This window comes from Pan paniscus, chromosome 8 (genome assembly GCF_029289425.2).
Source record: "Pan paniscus chromosome 8, NHGRI_mPanPan1-v2.0_pri, whole genome shotgun sequence".
In the NCBI taxonomy this organism is placed as follows: domain Eukaryota; kingdom Metazoa; phylum Chordata; class Mammalia; order Primates; family Hominidae; genus Pan; species Pan paniscus.
In genome coordinates, this window is record NC_073257.2 from 128,709,349 (window position 1) to 128,728,065 (window position 18,717).

At 43.2% G+C, this 18,717-nt stretch overlaps 2 protein-coding genes across 4 annotated transcripts in view; one reads left to right on the forward strand and one right to left on the reverse strand.

The window, feature by feature from the left end:
• HSPA12A (heat shock protein family A (Hsp70) member 12A) overlaps positions 1–15,724 on the reverse strand; it is a 184,664-nt gene extending 168,940 nt beyond the window's left edge. The window contains exon 1 of one of the 3 annotated variants that reach the window (XM_057299008.2): positions 9,665–15,724. In XM_057299008.2, coding sequence (XP_057154991.1) covers positions 9,665–10,160 — 496 coding nt within the window. In that variant the 5' untranslated portion in view covers positions 10,161–15,724. The remainder of the gene's footprint in view (positions 1–9,664) is intronic. The other 2 variants (XM_003825624.5, XM_014346530.4) reach the window with 2 other exon arrangements.
• ENO4 (enolase 4) overlaps positions 9,694–18,717 on the forward strand; it is a 35,877-nt gene continuing 26,853 nt past the window's right edge. The window contains exon 1 of the mRNA XM_057299009.2: positions 9,694–9,830. The gene's annotated coding sequence lies outside the window, so the exon portion shown is untranslated. The remainder of the gene's footprint in view (positions 9,831–18,717) is intronic.

Consider the following 18,717-nt stretch of genomic DNA (forward strand, 5'->3'; position numbering starts at 1 on the left):
TAGTTTTGTGCCAAGAAGGTTAGTGCCTTTTTTTTTTCTTTAGTATTGGGGCTTGAAAGAATGTGAAAGGCCCAAGGCATGCCCCTAGTGAATTGGGGTTGAACTCAAGACAGCATACATACGGACGGGAAAGCCAGGTCTTTTTAGTTAAAAACAAAACACATGGTGATTTTTATTTTGTTCTCATATAATAAATAATATTTGGAGATAAAGTCTCTTGCAAATATAAATTTAAAAGAGTTCCTGTTTTGAGTTGATTTTGACTGCATATCCTGTTTTGCAGACTTACAATTATCTCTGAAAAAGACAACTAATTTTCCAACATTTGGTTTATAAGAAGTATACAAAAAATTACTAATTGAAGAGAGAATTTTTTTCTTGCAAATATTAATTTCTTGGTTTAGAATTTAAAATAGCTGTATTTTCAGTAAAGTAAGAAATGATGATACACAGGAAAACATTCATTCTAAAGCTTATACATTGATAAATATACATTTTATTTATTTCAAATATTACTCTTTAAAATAAAAGTTATAGCCCTTTGTTCTTACCCCAAAAAAACATAGCCTTTGATTTTGTATTTGATTCTGTATTCTCAAAATCAGCACAGAAACTCTATTTTTCCTGTCAGCTTAGCTATAAAGAAAAGCAAGCATTTATGATTAGGCAACCAAAGTACAGGTCAGATCCACGGTTAATAGGAATCTCAACAAGTGTTGGCTGAGAATAATTTTACATCAAAAAGAAGTTTGGCACTAGTTCCCTCAAATGGGAACTCTGCTTTTAACATGTTAGAGTCCGAAAATCCTTTAGGAGGTACAGAGATCTAAGCTTAATTCAGACCGAATTCCTGCCTTGTGTGTTTCACTGTCTTCTCCATTTTCAAGTTTCCCGAAAGTTTGTAAGACTGGAGTACAAATATTTGGTTGTGACCTTTGGGAAGGATGACTACCTAGGATTGCTCAGTGATGTTTTAAATCAATCAGTTGTTCATTGATCAACTCCAATTTTCACAACAATCTAACAGTAGCTGTTTAACAAGTGCAGCTCCCTCAGGGCACTTTGGTAGCTCCGGTAAAGGCAGTGGAATAGAGTGAAGCCTGAGTTACTCACGCTGCTTCCCTTGGCCGTATCTCTAGGCACACACACACACAAATGGTGATGAGGGCAGACACCCAGATACTTCTAATCCAAAGCTCACTTTTGCCTCAATTATTTATTTCAAGTGAAAGTAATTTCATACGACCTTCTCCTAATACACACAACTCTTTATTCCATTCTGAGTACAACTGTGTGTTAGATACTCCTGCACTTTCCTATTCTTTCCTATCCCCCAACTGTAGCAGTTAAAATTGTAGCTCAGGCCAAAGACAAACATCATTAATAACATAATAAAAGCATTTCCATTTTAGAAATCGTATTTCAGTCTTTGATCTTTACTAAACTTTTCTCCTTCAAGTATTAATGGAAACGTTTTTCTGAGAAACAGATGCTGATCATCAGTAATTTTATTTCTGTAATCTCTACCTAAGGTGTTGAATGCACAATCACAAAATATAATAATTACATTATTTAATTAAAAACAGGACTAATCATACATTATCCCTTGTCAGCATTCAACACAATTCAATGTATTTTTTAACATCTGGTATAGAAATTTAATCTAACATATTAGAGATTCATTCACATACATCACCTTAAATAACTGTGGAAGTACATAGGGCTTCAATTATAATAATTTATAGATGTTTGTCATATACAAAAGAGATGCAGTTAAATCAATACAGGTAAATTTGCCTAAAATGATTTTATTTGCTAAAAAAATACTGAGAATTTACTCCTCCAAAATACAGTTCTTTGAAAAACAGTTCTCATTCTTCATTTGTGACTGTTTTTTCTTTTTTTTTAATACTCAAAAAACTGTAGTTCTAAAACTTCTTAGGACAAAATAGCTGCCCACTCTAAAAGACAAAATTATGGCAGAAAAAGAGAAAACAACACCATAATGACAAAAAAAATTCTACACTTTGCCAATAATTAACGTAAAGTCAAGTCCTAAGTTGACAACTTAATTTTTTAAATTCCCCAAATAACTTTTGAAGGTTTAATATTACCATAAGATTCATAACCAGGCCTGTAGAAATCATCAGTTATAAGGCAGAGGCAGTCTTTTGATTTTGCTAATAACAAACAGATAATTCCTCTTAAGCAGATTAACTTAAAGTACGTTTTCAAGGAAGTTAAAATCCCCTTAAATCAGGTTCTCAAGTTTAATTACAAAAGTCAAACAATTTATTAATACTCATTCAAGTGCAGCAACAAAACAGGCACAGAAGTCTCAGGGGCCAGGAAACAAACCCAATCGATATTTACAAGAGTCACAGAGAAAACATTTTTTTGCCATAACTTGATAAAACATCTAACTGGTCCTCTTAACTAGGATTCTTCCTCTCTCTTCTTTGCTGCCCCCTATGTGGAAACTACATTTAACATTTTCTTCACTCACAATCAGTACAATCATATTGTTTATTTTGCTATTTTTATATTAATAAAAGAAGTACAAATTAGAAAACCTGGCCTTTTAAAGGTATTTTATAGGTATCCTTTTGCTTTATTAGCCCTGTAATTACGTTACAAAAATAGCTTTAAGCTGTGGCTACTTCTATAAAGTTAAAAAATTATCTATTTAAAAATGGCAAAAGAGTTTGCTTAAAGAGTTTGTTTTTGTTTTTGTTTTTGTTTTGAGATGGAGTCTTGCTCTGTCGCCCGGGCGCAATCTCAGCTCACTACAACCTCTGCCTCCCGGGTTCAAGCGATTCTCCTGCCTCAGCCTCCCAAGTAGCTGGGATTACAGGCACCCACCACTGTGCCCAGCTAAGTTTTGTATTTTTAATAAAGTCGGGGTTTCACCATCTTGTCCAGGCTGGTTTTGAACTCCCGATCCACCTGCCTCAGCCTCCCAAAGTGTTGAGATTACAGGCGTGAGCCACCGCACCCAGCCAGCCAAAGAGTTTCTTTTGCTCGATCTTTTCCTTTTCTCTTTACTATCTGAACTCACTGAATAATTACCCTACTTCCAGTTTCATTCTGCCCATATAGAAATTGTGTGTCTAGTCCCTGAAAAATACCAATTAAATTGCCAGCAGTAGCATCTCCAACAGTATCTTTTGGTCTTCAGTGTCAAAGGCCTTTGAACAAATGACCGGAAGGCTGAATCTAAAACAGCCTTTGACAGGATGCCAGCTTTGAACACTCACATTTTGACTATGGCTCCAGCTTTCTATTTATGTGGGAAGCAAGAGTGAAACAACACAACTTCACAATTTTGCGCAAATGCTAAAGGCTAAAATTAAAGTGATACATCACCAGGAGGCATAATCACCTCAAAAGCTCACTGATACTGTTTTTAAAGGCTCCCTTTTAATTCAATTCAGTCTGGATTCCAGTGTAAAGCTAAATAAAGGTTTTCAGACAAATACTGCAAAACTGCTAAAATACTACATTTTCCTTTTCCTCCATTTTCTTGGTCATAACACCACCATTTACTGTGTGTTAGCCACAGCAGAAGGAATCTGACATGGATTTTAAAATGTCATTTCCTAGCAATTCTATGAAATTAAAAATATTAGTCAGTGAGGAAATGGGCTCAAAAAGGTCAAGTAATTTGTAAAAGGTCACACAAGTGGGAACTGGAAGAACCAGGGTTAGAACTCAGGAGCTTTGATTTCCTAGGCCTTGTTGGCTTCATCCATCAACAAACCATTCCTGGGGGAAGGCTTCATCATTCTCTTTCTGACCTAATCCATGGAGAAATCTTTTGGAGCAGCGGTTTGCAACCTTGGCTGCATATTAATCATCATATATTTTTAAAATGTATATGCATGGGCCCCACCCTCTGGAGATTCCAATTTAATCGGTCTGGGATAGAGCCCAATCACCAGTATCATTCAATACTGTAGCAATGATTAAAATAAACAATATGTCTCTTCGTGGTGCTTAATTTCTAATGGTGCTTAGATTCTAGTAGAAGCTAATAGAACCTCCAGGTGATTCTAATGTGTGGCTCAGCCCAAGAACCAATGATCAAGACACCACTTACTGAGAGTTCTTTCTTCAAGACCTCCAAGTGAGCAACTCAACTGACTCCTCCAAAGAGAATGGACAAGAGTCTAGCAACAGCTAGCATAAGTGGAACCTGAGAGAGTTCTAGCTTTGAGAGGCAGTGGAGCACAAGGGGAAATACATGGACACTGGTGTCACCTAGACCTGGATCAAATTCCATCTCCCCTATTTATTAACTGTGTGACCTTGGGCCAATCACTTACCTTTTGTGGCTGTTCTGCAGATTCAATGAAATGATGTAAGTAAACCTCCAGGCATATAAAAATGCCCAATCAAAGGTAGTTGCAACTGTTGTTTTGGCTGGTTTTGTTATTACTATTATAGTGGTAATGACTACTGCCAGCAGACATCGATGAAGAAAAAAACAAATTTTCAAAGCCTCCCCATTTATTAGCCAGATAATTCCTACTTTTATTACTTAGCATTTAATTTACAGCTATTTATATTTGCAATTAGCTTGGTAATCATATTTCTTATTCATGACAACTGGGTGAGGAAGGTTAATGTTATTATTCTGATTTTCTAGATGAGGAATCTTATTTCCTATGCATGATGACTGAGTGAAAATAGTTAACATTATTATTCCCATTTTCTAGATGAGGAAAAAGCAACATCTTCCATCTATTGTCTCTAGTTTCTATGATTCCATGATTAAAGGGACCTGCAGTCATGTTCATTGGTTCCCTATGAAAAATGATATTCAACATAGATGTCAAGTGTGGGAAAGAAGAATTAACAAGCACTTGATAGCAACCCCAAAATAACATCTAAATAATCACTCAGGAACATCAAAGTCATGGCAAACAAGTTCCATTTTAAATAAAGGTGTTGGACAGGATCAGGGAAAAAATGAACAAATATGTCTTCTTTATTCACATTCATTTAGGAAATATCTGACATAGCTTAGAAATTCTTTTTGAAATGCAGACTGAATAAGTGTTAACTTCCTCTATGAAGGGTCTTCAGTTAGCAGATTGCAATAGATTATGTCCTGATATTTTATCTTAAATTAGAGTTATAAAGTAGGAGAGATCCAAGATGGAAAGACCCAGTTCAGGGGTTCTCTAAAAAGGCCACCAGGAAGCCCGTGGACTCTGTGAAAGGGCCCATCACTCCAAAGATACCAAATACTCCCCCAACACTGATGGCTTGCCCATAAATGTATCCCTTTTCATATGCATGAAATTTCCATGAATAAAAATATAAATGCCTCTAGAAACACCACTAAATTTATAGTTATTATATATAACTACTATTACATTGGGGGAGGGGCTGAATTTTGTTATTGTTGTTAAAAGGAGACTTCATATTCGCAAAGCTTAGGAAACTCTAGCCCAGTCCAAACATCTCTTTTTACTGACATAGATGGATCTTAGGGGCAGCTGGGACTCCACCTTAGGTTTTCTCATTCCCAGACAAGTGTTTCTTGTTGCACACCATACACGCCTTCCAATGCAGTTACAGACTCATGGAATGTTAACAGTCATGACTAGATCCTCTCTCTAATATCATTTCCTCTTTCTGAAGCAGGAGAGTACAGTCCTACCCTCTCTCCGTGGATATGTTCCAGGAACACTCTAAATCTCCTGAGCCTCTTCTTTCCCCTTTCTTCCCTCCCATCCTCAGCTCCCCAGTTTGGTAAGTTTAAGGTTAGCAATACACTCAACCCTTCTCAAGCTCAGAGATGCTCTGGAAGTGCCCTAAGACATTTAATCTCAATATGAAATGGAAATGTAATCACCGAGGTACTAAAACAAAGAATGTGTAAAGTATGCATAAAATCTGCATATATGAGTGTATTTATAGCTAAAACCCCACAAATATTTCCTGATATCGATGAAAAATAAGAAAGTGGAATATTCATGAATAATCATGTTATTTACCTGGATCTGTCAATACCAATCAGCTGTTAATAAACCCCTTGCACACCAACTTTTCAAAATGGTTTCACATTTATAATTTCACTTTCTCCTGATGACTCACTCTGATATAAGTGCTACTGGAGTGTCACTGGAACTTAAATTCCATGAAGAGAAGGAATTTATTTTATTCACTGTTCTTTCCCCAGTGCCTAGAACAGCATCTGGCACGTGGTGGCATTCGATATTTGTTGATTGAGTGAATGACAGAAGCTGACTGGGAAGGTAGTTTCTATTTATTGATTGATTTTTTGACTTCATGTAGTTTCACTTTTCTTTGAGAAAATTAAATGAGTCTATAGGGGAATAATTGAGTTCCTAAAACTTTCTTCTTAAAGTCTTCATCCTATTGTAACATTCTTCCCTCAAATATTGTTAATGTAATTTTTCTTTCTTTTTTTTTTTTTGTTTTTTTGTTTTTTTTGAGGCAGAGTCTCGCTCTGTCACCCAGGCTGGAGCACAGTGCCACAATCTCGGCTCACTACAACCTCCGACTCCCAGGTTCAAGCAATTCTCCTGCCTCAGCCTCCCGAGTAGCTGGGACCACAAGCACGTGCTGCCATGCCCGGCTAATTTTTGTATTTTTAGTAGAGACAGGGTTTCACCATGTTGGCCAGGATGGTCTTGATCTCCTGACCTCGTGATCCGCCCACCTCGGCTTCCCAAAGTGTTGGGATTACAGGCGTGAGCCACCGCGCCCGGCCTTGTTAACGTAATTTTTCAAGTTTATATAAGTAATTCATTCATTACAGGAAAATCAGATACTATCAAAATACGAAAAGAAGAAAATAAAAGGTCCTGGTGATCCCATCACCTTGGGACAACACAATTAACATGCTGATGTGTATCTTTTCAGACTTTTTTTCTATGCAGTTCTACAAACACAAACACATATATATGAAACATTCCCAAAAGTCTCTGCCCTAGACTTTGTGATTTTGATTTTTTCCTTCTTCTCTAAACCCTTTTTCCTGAGGTAGCTCCTTGCCTTCCCTTTATGTCCTAAATCTATTCCTTCCCCAAAATTTAGGTCCTACTTCAAAACGATTTTCCCCCTTTGCCCTCCAAAGGATTCGTCTGTTCTTACAACTTTGAACTCTATGTGGATGTTGTCTATCAGGATCTTCAGTCCTCCCTTTTCTCTGGGATACCAATGCTACTCAAGCTCTACACATCTAACGCCCAATGCATCATATCGCCTCCATCAAAACCAGATGATGCACTGATCCTATTTCCGTTAACGATCACAGAATTCTACAAGGTATTCTCAAAAGCCATCTTTGCTTCCCCAACTCCACCACATCCAACCACTCAAAGCCTTTTACATCCCTCCTTCCTATTCTCTCTCACTCATCAATTCCCATGGTTGCCATCAGTGTTTAGGCCCTCGCACATATATTATTTTCTGCCTCTGTCTCTTGTTTTCTGTATAACAAAAACCCATCAATGCTACCCACTGCTGCAAGTTAACTTCCTAAAACCCCACTTATTTCTTGCCCTTCCTATATTCAGAAATTTGTGGTTGCTTCCTTCTGTTACAAAATGGGATTCCAGCTTCTTCATAATCTCACCTCCAACTACTTTTCCACCCTATTTCTCATTATTCCTGAAAAGAAACCCTTTGCTCCAGCCAGGTTGGTGTACTCATTACTCACCCACCTCCAAAACATCTGATTGTGAGTTAAGTACTTATTAACCATTTATTATGTGTAAAACCCATTCAATCACTCAACAAATATTTACTGAGCAGCTATTCCATCAGGTAATGTAATGATGCTGCAGACACAGTGGCGAACAAGACAAATCAAGTCGCTGTCCTCCTGGAACTGAGGCAAATGGGTTATAGGGTTATAGGGGGAGACTCTCAAGACATGGTGGTCCCAGCCCAGGATACTCGCAATCTTCCATTGAAATGTCAAATGAATCAAGACATCCCTGAGGGCTGAACTTTGTGGTCCAGGCTGCAAATGGGGAAAGAGTTCAGAAGGAAGGGCTGGCTGGAGTGAGAGCTGGATTGTGGACGTGGCTTCTTTGATGTGGGACTCAACCCGGGGACTCAAGGATGAGCATAGGAGAGAAGCAGGTGCCTTTCTTCCAGGGGTGTATGAGGAAAGGCAAAAAGGTGGAATGGAAACAGCAGCAATAGTGTCAGCTTATTTTGCATAAGGGTTCACTCAACACCTATTCAGCAGAGCACATCCTCTGCCCTTGCAGGGCCCCAGGCTCCGTGGTGGATGTGAAGGTAACACAGACTCAGATCCTACCGTCAGGGGATTTCCATCTAGCAAGGAGAGAAGGCAGGTTCATGATGGTCCATTACACACAGACAGTGAGACGTTCCATAAGAGAGCAGAGAGCACACGGAGGAAGTTTGGAAGGTGCATGTCTGGGTTTGTGTAACAGTACTTATAGCATCACATTTTTATGCATCTGCACCCATACGTGCATGTATTGAAAATAACTGTGTTTCAAAGTGCTTTCTCACTCACTTCCTCATTTCGTACTAAGTGACTCGGGAAACAGGCAGAGGAGGTAAGATGATGTTTTCCAGAGGGGGGAAAGTGTGGCACAGATCTTGTAACTGATCTGCTTAGGTAGGAAACATAAACAGGCGTGAGTGGAACAAGAACACCCTGTCCGTCGCCGCCCACTCCTGCAGCAGAGGAAGTATCTAGAACTGAGGGCGCACACTAAGTTCTGTAATCGCATGACACCTGGCAGGTACAATGAAGCCAGGAAGGCACTTCGGATTGAAAAGGGCAAGGACATAGGCAGCATTCTGGAGAGGGAACGTGAGCCAAGGCCATTCCCCCATTTCCGTTTTACCTCCCCAAGTCCTGCCTGAATCATCCCCCAACCTTAGGTCTGCCCAAACCACAACCATCCCTTAGGGTTCACCCCAAATATTTTCAACCCACACTGGTTTTTTTCATTCCATTGATTTCACCCCCACTAATATCCCAGAGAAGGGCAAGTGGCCGTTTCTCTCCTGGACATCATAGCAGGCCCAGCCAGCACACGGCTCGGCTCAGGGCAGGTAGTTAATAAACATGAGCCGAATGAAAGAATTCCTGAGATCGCCGCCGCTCAGTAACGATGCCCTGAGCCCCTACATCCCTCCCCCAACAGAGTGGGCCTGCCTGGCACGGACGGCCTTAGCAACCCGGAGGAGCTCACTAACAGCGGAGAGCAAGGGGGCGCGTGGGGAGGGCGGGGTGGCCCAAGACGCTGGGCCACTGGGACCCGAGCGCGCGACCCCAGCCGGAATTCGGAGCTAAGGCTGCCGCGCTCCGGCAAAACGCGCTTGATGAGGTCGTTAAAGATTTCCCCCTCTGGAAAATCGCCAGAGAAAAGTGGTGAAAAACGAAGCCGGGAGGGCCCTAGTCTCGGGAGTCTAGGAGGAGCCCAACCCCCGGACCTAATGCCGCAGGGAGAAAAGACAGAGCAGCGAGCGCAGATACCATTCTAGCTCCAAGAAAAGGGAACGACTTTTACCGCAGGAAGAACCTAGGCCTGGAAGCCACGCGAGATCTGGGGGTCGGGATCACGTTGCGTTGCCTAGCGACAGCAAGGACGCTCGTGGGACCCCAGGCTAAACCCCGCTGTAGCCTTAAATCTCCTACCATGGAGGAAGAAGGCGGCGGCCGCAGCTGTGGGACCACTAGGGAGCTGCAGAAGCTGAAGCAGCAGGCGATGGAGTACTACCGGGAGAACGACGTTCCGCGCAGGCTGGAAGAGCTGCTCAACTCCACCTTCTACCTCCAGCCTGCCGACGTCTACGGGCACCTGGTAGGGACCTGGGACAAGCGCTCTCCTCCCGCCAACCCCTCTCCCCCCGCCCCGCGCTGCGGCAACGCCTTGCGCCTGCGCCTGCGCCTCAGAATCTCGCATGCCAGCCGCCCGGGCCCTGGGCCTGCGTGTGCGGAGGAGACTTCTGGAGGGAAGGAGCGGGAAGGACACCCAGGGGTGAAGGGATCTCCCCAGAGAAAGTGGCGGAAAGGAGGCAGCTGGAGGAAAGAGGGCGCTAGGCGTATTTGACCTGCAGCGGCAGCCCAGGGGCTGGCAGGCTTCCTCGCTGCCTAAGGGGCCTCTCCGTTTGTGGGCCGGCCCACCGCCCATGCTTGCCAATTGTCATTTTTAACACAGACCTTAATGCCCTCAGCTCAGCTCACCGACCTTAAGCAGCTCCTCTTTGATCACAGGATGAACACCTTGGCGTTTGCTACAACTTGGCTTCAGCCTATTCTGGGGCCTCATCCTACTGGCTCCTCTGCCGGGATGCCAGTTAATATCTGACCAGCCCCGCCCTAAACTCCAAAATTCAGACCAAAGCCTTGCCCACGTAGCCCTGGACCAACCGTCCTTCTGGGTTCCTACAGCATTTCCTTCGTGTATTGTAGTCTCTTGAGGCAGCCTCCCTAGGCAGCCTGTGAGCCCCTGCTGGGCTCAGAAGCCTTGTCTTCTCACCTTCCGGGTCTCTGCCCAGCCCTGAGATCTGGCACATACCTTAGCGTTAAGCAGTGAGCAGCTGAAGCAAAGACGTTTTCTCCCTTCCAGATCTGTAAGTAGTAAGGAAGGCAGTGTGGCTGGGGCCCCTAGGAGTTGGCACTATGGCAAGGCAAAGCAAGGAGGCAATGTGAACACCAAGCAGAAGGAGTCCTATGAAGAGGCAGATGTGCTGTCAGGGTGCAAAACCACGTCGTGTTGAGGCAGTTGATATAAAGGATGTTCCGCGAATGACTTTTTCCCACTCATGGCCTATACTATCAAAGGGGAGAGGTGTGGGGTTTACTGAGCCCCTTGTGCTGCGTGCTGTAACTCAATCCTCAGTACCACTGCGACGAGGTAAAAATGATGATTCCCATTTTACAAATAAAGAACCTGTGGCCAGTGCAATTTAAATGATTTTCCCAAAGGACATAGTGACAGAAGAAAAAAAATCAAACCACGTTTGTGTCCCTAGTACCCAGCAGAGTGCATGGCACACAGTGGATGCTGAGAAACTACCAGCAGGATGAATGAGTGAATGCTTGACTCTCATTCCATTCTCTTCCTACTATCTGTTGCTAGAGGAATTCTTGAACACAATCTATTCTAACGTCCTCATTTTACAGGGACACCAAGTCTTTGTCTCACAGCTACTTAGTGCACAAGCTAGGACTAAAAACATGGACTCTTGTTCCCCAGTATAATGATCTTCTTATTCTATTAGGCAGCCAGGATATTCGTTTGTACAGCTCTCTGGGAACTTACATCTTAGTTTGGGACAAAAGTCACTAATACATAAAATAATTGGAGCAAAAGATAAGGTGATAGATGACTGTGTGCTAGATTGAGGGACAGATCCCTATATGCCTATTAAAGGAATTCAGGGATGGAAAAGATCCTTGGAGGCTGTATATCCAGGAAGGCTTTGGCTTGGACTTTGAAGGATGTTCAGGAATTGCAGAGGCAAAAAAGCAAACTCCTTGAACCTGGGAATCGGAGGTTGCAGTGAGCCGAGATTGCACCACTGCACTCCAGCCTCGGCAACAGAGCGAGACTCCGTCTCAAAAAGAAAAAAAAAAAAAAGCAATCTCCTTTTCCTTTTCTTAGTAACTGCCCTAGTTTTGGCCGTGCTTACTCTCACCTCGTCTCTCCCTCTATCTAGTTCATCCTGCAGAGTGCTGCCAGAGCAGTGTCCTAATATGCAAGTCTGACCACACTTCTCTTCCTCAGAACCTCCTGTGGCTTTCCCGTGCTTGCTGGCCTTCATGTGTGTGGTACACAGTGCTCAGCCCCTCCCTCTGGTAACAGGCGCATCTCCCACTCCCTGCCCTCCTCCTCTACACCGAATCACTGACTGTTCCCTAAAGCCAGAAGTTTCCTACCTCCCTCCTCTTTGCTTGTCCCATTCTCTCTCCCTGAAGTATCTGCTCACCACATCTCCCCCTTGACTGGCACTGAAACACTATACCTCCTCCAGTGTTCAGCTCCAATGTCATTTCTTCTGTCCCTCTCCAACATTGATATGGCTTGGCTCTATCCCCTCCCAAACCTCATCTTGAATTGTACTGCTCATAATCCCCACATATGACATGTGGGGAGGGACCGGGTGGGAGGTAATTAAATTATGGGGGTGGTTACTCTCATGCTGTTCTCGTGATAGTGAGTTCTCATGAGAGCTGATGGTTTTATAAGGGGCTTCCCCGCTTCACTTTGCACTTCTCCTTCCCGCCCTCATGTGAAGAAGGATGTGTTTACTTCTCCCTCCACCATGATTGTAAGTTTCCTGAGGCCTCCCCAGCTGTGCAGAACTGTGAGTCAATTAAACCTCTTTCCTTTATAAATTACCCAGTCTCAGGCAGTCCTTGATAGCAGTGTGGGAACAAACTAAGACAGACATATTAGAGGAATTCACACATGGTAAAGATCCTTATAGGCAATAACAATACAATTTATTCCATCATCATAAAACTGAATGATTGAGAGAGTTTTGGACTGGGAATGTGGCAGATCTGGTTTTGATTCTTATCTCTGCCACTTCCTCACTGTGATAGAGTTACATTGATGGTCCTCCAAGGAACTACACTTCCAGTGTGAACACCTTTTTGTAAGTCCCTCCCACACTGACTCTGGAATTGGCTATGTCACTTACTTTGATCAATAGGACCTTGACAAACACGATACAAACAGAGTTGATAAGTGCTGGCATATGGAAGCTTGTCCTCTTGGAATCTAGTCATCATGCTGTGAGGATGTCCCAATTACCCTACTGGAAAGAGTGAGGTTGTGTAGAGAAAGACCTTGGCAGATACGAGACCCCTCAGGATATCCTGTGAGAAAGATAGATGCCCAGCCAACCCCTCACTGTGCCAGCCATCCCAGCTACGGCACTGGACATTGAGTGAAAACAGCTTGGATATGCTGGCTCCTGTCAAGCCTCCAGATGATTACATCTGCATAAGGGACTCCAGAGAAGCCCAGCAAAAGAATTTCCCAGTTGAAGCCCCACCCAGATTACAGGACTGTGAGCAAGTTAATGGTTTAAACCACCAAGGTTTGGGGTGGTCTGTTACAAAGCAGTAGATAATGGCTGGGCTCGGTGGCTCACGCCTGTAATCCCAGCACTTTGGGAGGCTGAGGCGGGCAGATCACAAGGTCAGGAGATCGAGACCATCCTGGCTAACACGGTGAAACCCCGTCTCTACTAAAAATACAAAAAATTAGCCGGGAGTGGTGTCGGGCGACTGTAGTCCCAGCTACTCGCGAGGCTGAGGCAGGAGAATGGCGTGAACCCGGGAGGCGGAGCTTGCAGCGAGCCAAGATTGTGCCACTGCACTCCAGCCTGGGTGACAGAGTGAGACTCCGTCTCAAAAAAAAAAAAAAAAAAACCAAAGCAGTAGATAATGAAAACATTAGCTAAGTGATCTTGGACAGTTAATTTTTGTGGAACTGTCTGCCCTTCTGTGGGATGGAGATGATATCACATAGCTTAGAGAGTTGAATGTAATGACATAATGTATATACAGTGCCCAGGGATGTCACTGACATTTATTAATTTATACAAGATTTAATTTATAGAATCCTGTATATGTCAGGCCCTGTGGTTTGAGATATAGTGATAAAGAAGTCATTCTTTCAAAGCCCATATTAAGCACTTTAAAAATGTTAGTTCTTTTCCTCTCCTAACACAACGCGCGGCACATTATAGGTGCTTGGTGCTTGTTAAATTGAACTCACTATAACACACAGAGTGTAAGCTAAGTAACGTTTTTGCTCTCCTGATTCTAAATTCATTTAGGCACTTACTCTGTAACATACAAACCGCCATTTAAAAAATCCACGGATAGCTTGAAAATGAGCTCTTGCTTAATACTTCTGGGGCCCCACCTCTGAACTGGCATGTCGCCGTGGTTATTAGATGACCTGTTGTCCAGGTTGAAGTCACTGGATTTTGAACTGAAAGATCAGAGACCTGGTCTGCTAAATGAAAGCAAAGCCCAATCCTATCTGGTAATCAAGAGAGCAATAAAGATGTGCCTTCACCTTCCCTCCTTCTAGTCTCTCCTAGCTCCTGCTCCTCTGCACAGAAACACCGTCCTGAGCGTTTTCTTGCAGGCTTCTCGAGTGGGCTTTCTATCTCAGCTTCTCTTTCTTCAGTCTCCTTCTTGGATCACTTCCAAATGGCTTCTGCTTTTCCACCTCAATGAAACTGCAATTACTAAGGCTCCCAACAAGCCTCTTTGAACACATAGGACTATGCATGAGCTGATGGTAAGATACAGCCGTCGTGTAAGTCTTCACCACTAAAATATCACATGCCTTGCTGGGAGGAATAAAAATGAGCCCATGTGCCGGGCGCGGTGGCTCACAGCTGTAATCCCAGCACTTTGGGAGGCTGAGGCAGGCGGATCACGAGGTCAGGAGTTTGAAACTAGCCTGGCCAACATGTTGAAACCCCATCTCTACTAAAAATACAAAAGAATTAGCCAGCCATTTTGGTGCACACCTGTAATCCCAGCTACTCGGAAGGCTGAGGCAGGAGAATCGCTTGAACCCAGGAGGCAGAGGTTGCGGTGAGCAGAGATCATGCCATTGTACTCCAGCCTGGGTGACAGAGTGAGACTCTGTCTTAAAAAAAAAAAAATCAGCCCATGTCAGGTTTCTGAAATTCGAATGCATCATGGTGTTCTAGAGACCAGTTGGTTTCTGTATCTTGAAACAAGGGGGCTGGGCACAGTGGCTGACACCTGTAATCCCAGCACTTTGGAAGGCTGAGGCGGAAGGGTTGCTTGAGGCCAGGAGTTTGAGACCAGCCTGAGCAACATAATAAGATCCTGTATCTACAAAATGTAAAAATTAGCCAGGTGTGGTGGCGTGTGCCTATGGTCCCAGCTACTCGGGAGGCTGAGGTGGGAGAATCACTTGAGCCTGGGAAGTTGAGGCTGCAGTGAGCCATGATGGTGCCACTGTACTCTAGCCTGGCTGACAGAGCAAGACCCTGTCTCAAAAAAAAAAAAAAAGAAAGAAAGAAAAAGAAAAGAGGGATAGCTTAGGCAACTGAATTGACTATAAGAAGGCCTGCTAGCCTGTAATCCCAGCACTTTGGGAGGCCAAGGTGGGTGAATCACGAGGTCAAGAGATCGAGACTATCCTGGCCAACATGGTGAAACCCCATCTCTACTAAAAATACAAAAATTAGCTGAGCATGATGGCGCACGCCTGTAGTCCCTGCTACTCGGGAGGCTGAGGCAGGAGAACTGCTTGAACCTGGGAGGTGGAGAATGCAGTGAGCCGAGATCATGCCACTGCACTCTAGCCTGGCAACAGAGTGAGACCGTCTCTGTTGAAGAAGGCCTGCTAATCAGTGACACAGGGCCTTTTAATTAAGAAACGTAGGCCGGGCGCGGTGGCTCACGCCTGTAATCCCAGCACTTTGGGAGGCCGAGGCGGGTGGATCACGAGGTCAGGAGATCGAGACCATCCTGGCTAACACGGTGAAACCCCGTCTCTACTAAAAATACAAAAAATTAGCCGGGCGTGGTAGCGGGCGCCTGTAGTCCCAGCTACTCGGGAGGCTGAGGCAGGAGAATGGCGTGAACCCGGGAGGCGGAGCTTGCAGTGAGCCGAGATCGCGCCACTGCACTCCAGCCTGGGCGACAGAGCGAGACTCCGTCTCAAAAAAAAAAAAAAAAAAAAAAAAAAAGAAACGTATGCAAGTTTCTGTTGAGAGTTCAACATACACCAAATTGCCCCATATACCAGAGACTCAGGAGTGTCCATATCTCGGTACGTAAGGACAGGGCAGTTCTCACAGAACTGCTAGTCTAATCCTGGCATCAGGAAGAATACTCATGGAGAGGTTTGGTAGAAACTAGAGTCAATGTGAATGACCTTTTGAAGATAAATTAGATATGGTATTGTGACTTTTTTCCCCAAACACCAACTTGAACCAGATGATTTTTGTTCTTTTGTGTGTGTTGAAGGCAAACTGCTTTTCTAAACTTGCAAAGCCTCCCACCATATGCAAAATAGTGGGGAAAGACGTACTAGATGGACTGGGGCTTCCAACCCTGCAAGTGGACATATTCTGCACCATTCAAAACTTTCCCAAGGTATGAGGCAGTTTAAGTGTGTTCTTTAATGTCCTGGCCCCACTGCATTTATTAGCAACACTTGTCTAAGCTGTAGAAAATTAATGTTTTGAAATTCAGTGTTTGTGAAATATATTTCATAGGTAGTCATGTAAGCATGAATCATACCATCAACCATGATGGCTTTATTATGTTTAAGTGTAATTTTGATACAGACATGACATGCTAGCCTGAGGATGATCCAACATGGATAATGGAAATGAGGCAAAAATAGTTTATAAACTCTGACATTACTCATGTGATAGGTTCTATAAATCGACATGTAGGTTTATAGATTAGTCTATTTACCTAGACATTTATAGATGTTAGACTGACCTAAAGAAAGAAAATAATTTAATAATTTTAACAATTCGTTTTAATTCACTTTGCTACATATTTGTTAGAAATAATTTTTGCTATAGTCTCTGGTAGGAGAATAATGATGATTAAGTCTGATTTTTATTGTTATTTATTGGAGAGGTAGTGATAAAAATGAAGTTTGATGTAGGGTTTTTCTAAGGGTATTTTAAGTGTTCTATGAAGCTGAGTTCCATAGTGTTTCAACAGCTATAAAAATATCTCAAAGAAAATTATATATTCTCATTGTCCCCTTGAAATTGGTGGTAAAATTTCATGCATGTTAAAAGCTGGATTCATTTAATTTCCTCTTTCTGGGAGAGGTAGGGAAAGTGTTGAACACATTTATATGATTTTCAGAACGTATGTTCTGTGGTGATCTCGACTCATTTTGAAGTCCATGAGAACGCTCTGCCTGAGCTGGCCGAGGCGGAGGAGGCAGAGAGGGCCAGCGCGGTGAGCACCGCCGTGCAGTGGGTCAACAGCACCATCACGCACGAGCTCCAGGGGATGGCACCCTCTGACCAGGCAGAGGTGGATCACCTACTCAGGTACAGCTTCCACTTTGAAATATAAACATCAAGTACAAGCCAGGCACAGTGGCTCACGCCTGTAATCCCAGCACTTTGGGAGGCCGAGGCGGGCAGATCACGAGGTCAGGAGGTCGAGACCACGGTGAAACCCAGTCTCTACTAAAAATACAAAAAATTAGCCGGGCATGGTGGCGGGCGCCTGTAGTCCCAGCTACTCGGGAGGCTGAGGCAGGAGAATGGCGTGAACCCGGGAGGCGGAGCTTGCAGTGAGCTGAGATCGCACCACTGGACTCCAGCCTGGGGGACAGAGCGAGACTCTGTCTCAAAAAAAAAAAAAAGAAAGAAAGAAAATCAAGTACAAATATACGTCCATTATCTTTCCATTTCACCTACCAATAAAATGGGTCTGTCAAATCTATAGAATTGGGAAGTCAGTTTACAAAGCGTATGTGAAAGCAGCAACATTTAGCATAAAATTTGTTTTTCTCCTGAAAACCATGTAGTTAACACCTTACTATGTAACACTACATAGGGCTTTTCGGTCTCTTTTCATGTATAGAGCTTTCCTAAGACTTAGTAAAAAGCTTCTCAGAAAAAGAATCCGATTATGAATCCAGAGGATACCTTTTTCTTCTCCCCACCTGTCACATGCCACCTGTGAGCTCCTCATATCCTTTTATTTAGTCACAACAGCTGACACTTACATTCCGTCCTCCAGCCACAACTAAGTCTCCCATGCTTTGCCCATAGGTTGACTCAAACACGCTAACAAGGAAGCATTTACTAAGGCTATGGAAATGTTCTTCATTCCCCAACCAAGTAGTGAGTTAGAATCATTTTCCTGTTTGTGCAGGTCCAACGCCACAACCCCTTGGCCAATAGAAGGTCAATTGGATTCTCTTTTCTTAAGCTTTATCACTTACTTAATTGTATATAACATTTTAGTTTGCTTCAGAGTAAGATAATGACCTTTGTAACAGAAACTTTTTTTTTTTTTTTTTTGAGATGGAGTCTTCCTCTGTCACCCAGGCTGGAGTGCAGTGGCATGATCTCGGCTCACCACAATCTCCACCTCCCAGGGTCAAGTGATTCTCCTGCCTCAGCCTCCGAGTAGCTGGGATTACATGCACTTGCCACCATGCCCAGCTAATTTTTTATTTTTAGTAGAAATGGGTTTTCACCATGTTGGCCAGGCTGGTCAAGAACTCCTGACCTCAAGTGATCCACCTGCCTCGGCCTCCCAAAGTGCTGGGATTAGAGGCATGAGCCACTGTGCCCAGCCAAGAAACTTTTTTTGAATAGTTTTGGGTTTTCTTGGAATTTCTGAATGCTATTCCTCTATTCCTTTTTTTTCCCCTTCATGTACTATTATCATTTTCTTAGTTTATTATTTTTTTCTCAAGCTCTCAGTTACATCTTGTATTTTATTACACTCCTTTTATTCCTGGCATTTTCCCTCCCCAAACCACCCATCTGGACTGGTTCTTCTGTAGACCAACTACAGAGATGCCATAAAAACCTCATTGTTCTCCTGTTTCTGGAACCCACATTCTTTTCTTTCATGATTTGCTGGATTGTATCCTTTAAAAGTAAGGATGAGAAAGGGTATATGGGATGTAAAGTTTCTTAGTTATTTTATGTGTGGGAATGTTGATACTTTGCCCCCATGGT